This window comes from Penaeus monodon, chromosome 19 (genome assembly GCF_015228065.2).
Source record: "Penaeus monodon isolate SGIC_2016 chromosome 19, NSTDA_Pmon_1, whole genome shotgun sequence".
In the NCBI taxonomy this organism is placed as follows: domain Eukaryota; kingdom Metazoa; phylum Arthropoda; class Malacostraca; order Decapoda; family Penaeidae; genus Penaeus; species Penaeus monodon.
This window is the reverse complement of record NC_051404.1, coordinates 47,684,884-47,685,282: the sequence shown is the minus strand read 5'-3', so window position 1 is coordinate 47,685,282 and position 399 is coordinate 47,684,884. Positions and strand designations below refer to the sequence as shown.

General features: G+C 47.4%; 1 protein-coding gene across 1 annotated transcript in view; it reads right to left on the bottom strand.

Moving 5' to 3' along the window:
• The window catches only part of LOC119585276 (cadherin-87A-like), a 49,841-nt gene that overhangs the window by 37,353 nt on the left and 12,089 nt on the right, over positions 1-399 (bottom strand). The window contains exon 2 of the mRNA XM_037933950.1: positions 118-182. Coding sequence (XP_037789878.1) covers positions 118-178 — 61 coding nt within the window. The 5' untranslated portion in view covers positions 179-182. The remainder of the gene's footprint in view (positions 1-117; positions 183-399) is intronic.

The window sequence follows — 399 nt, the reverse complement described above, 5'->3', positions numbered from 1 at the left end:
TACGTGTTTTAATGTATCCAGCCCAGAAGTATGCCATCGGTGACAGCGGTTCTCCTGTGACAGCGAAGAGGAGCAGTTACCATGCAAACGGATTTACTGATTTTCTGAGTTACTGACCTGCTATGAGGGCGACGAGCAGAAGCAGCAGGGCCGGGCAGGGCGATGCTAGAGGCTCCATCCTGCTGCGGGAAAAGAGAGAAAGGTCACTTCAGACATGGACATAATTTGCATGTTCACTCTCACTCCAGACTCCCTCCGTCTCTGGATTATTCTGGAAGTCATTACACATTTTATATAAGTCTAATGAGGTCACATTAAAGATGAGTCAGGAGACATGTGGTGAGAAAAGCTGTAATGTGGAATAAAGACAGGCGGGCGAGAAGACAGCGAATTGCAATT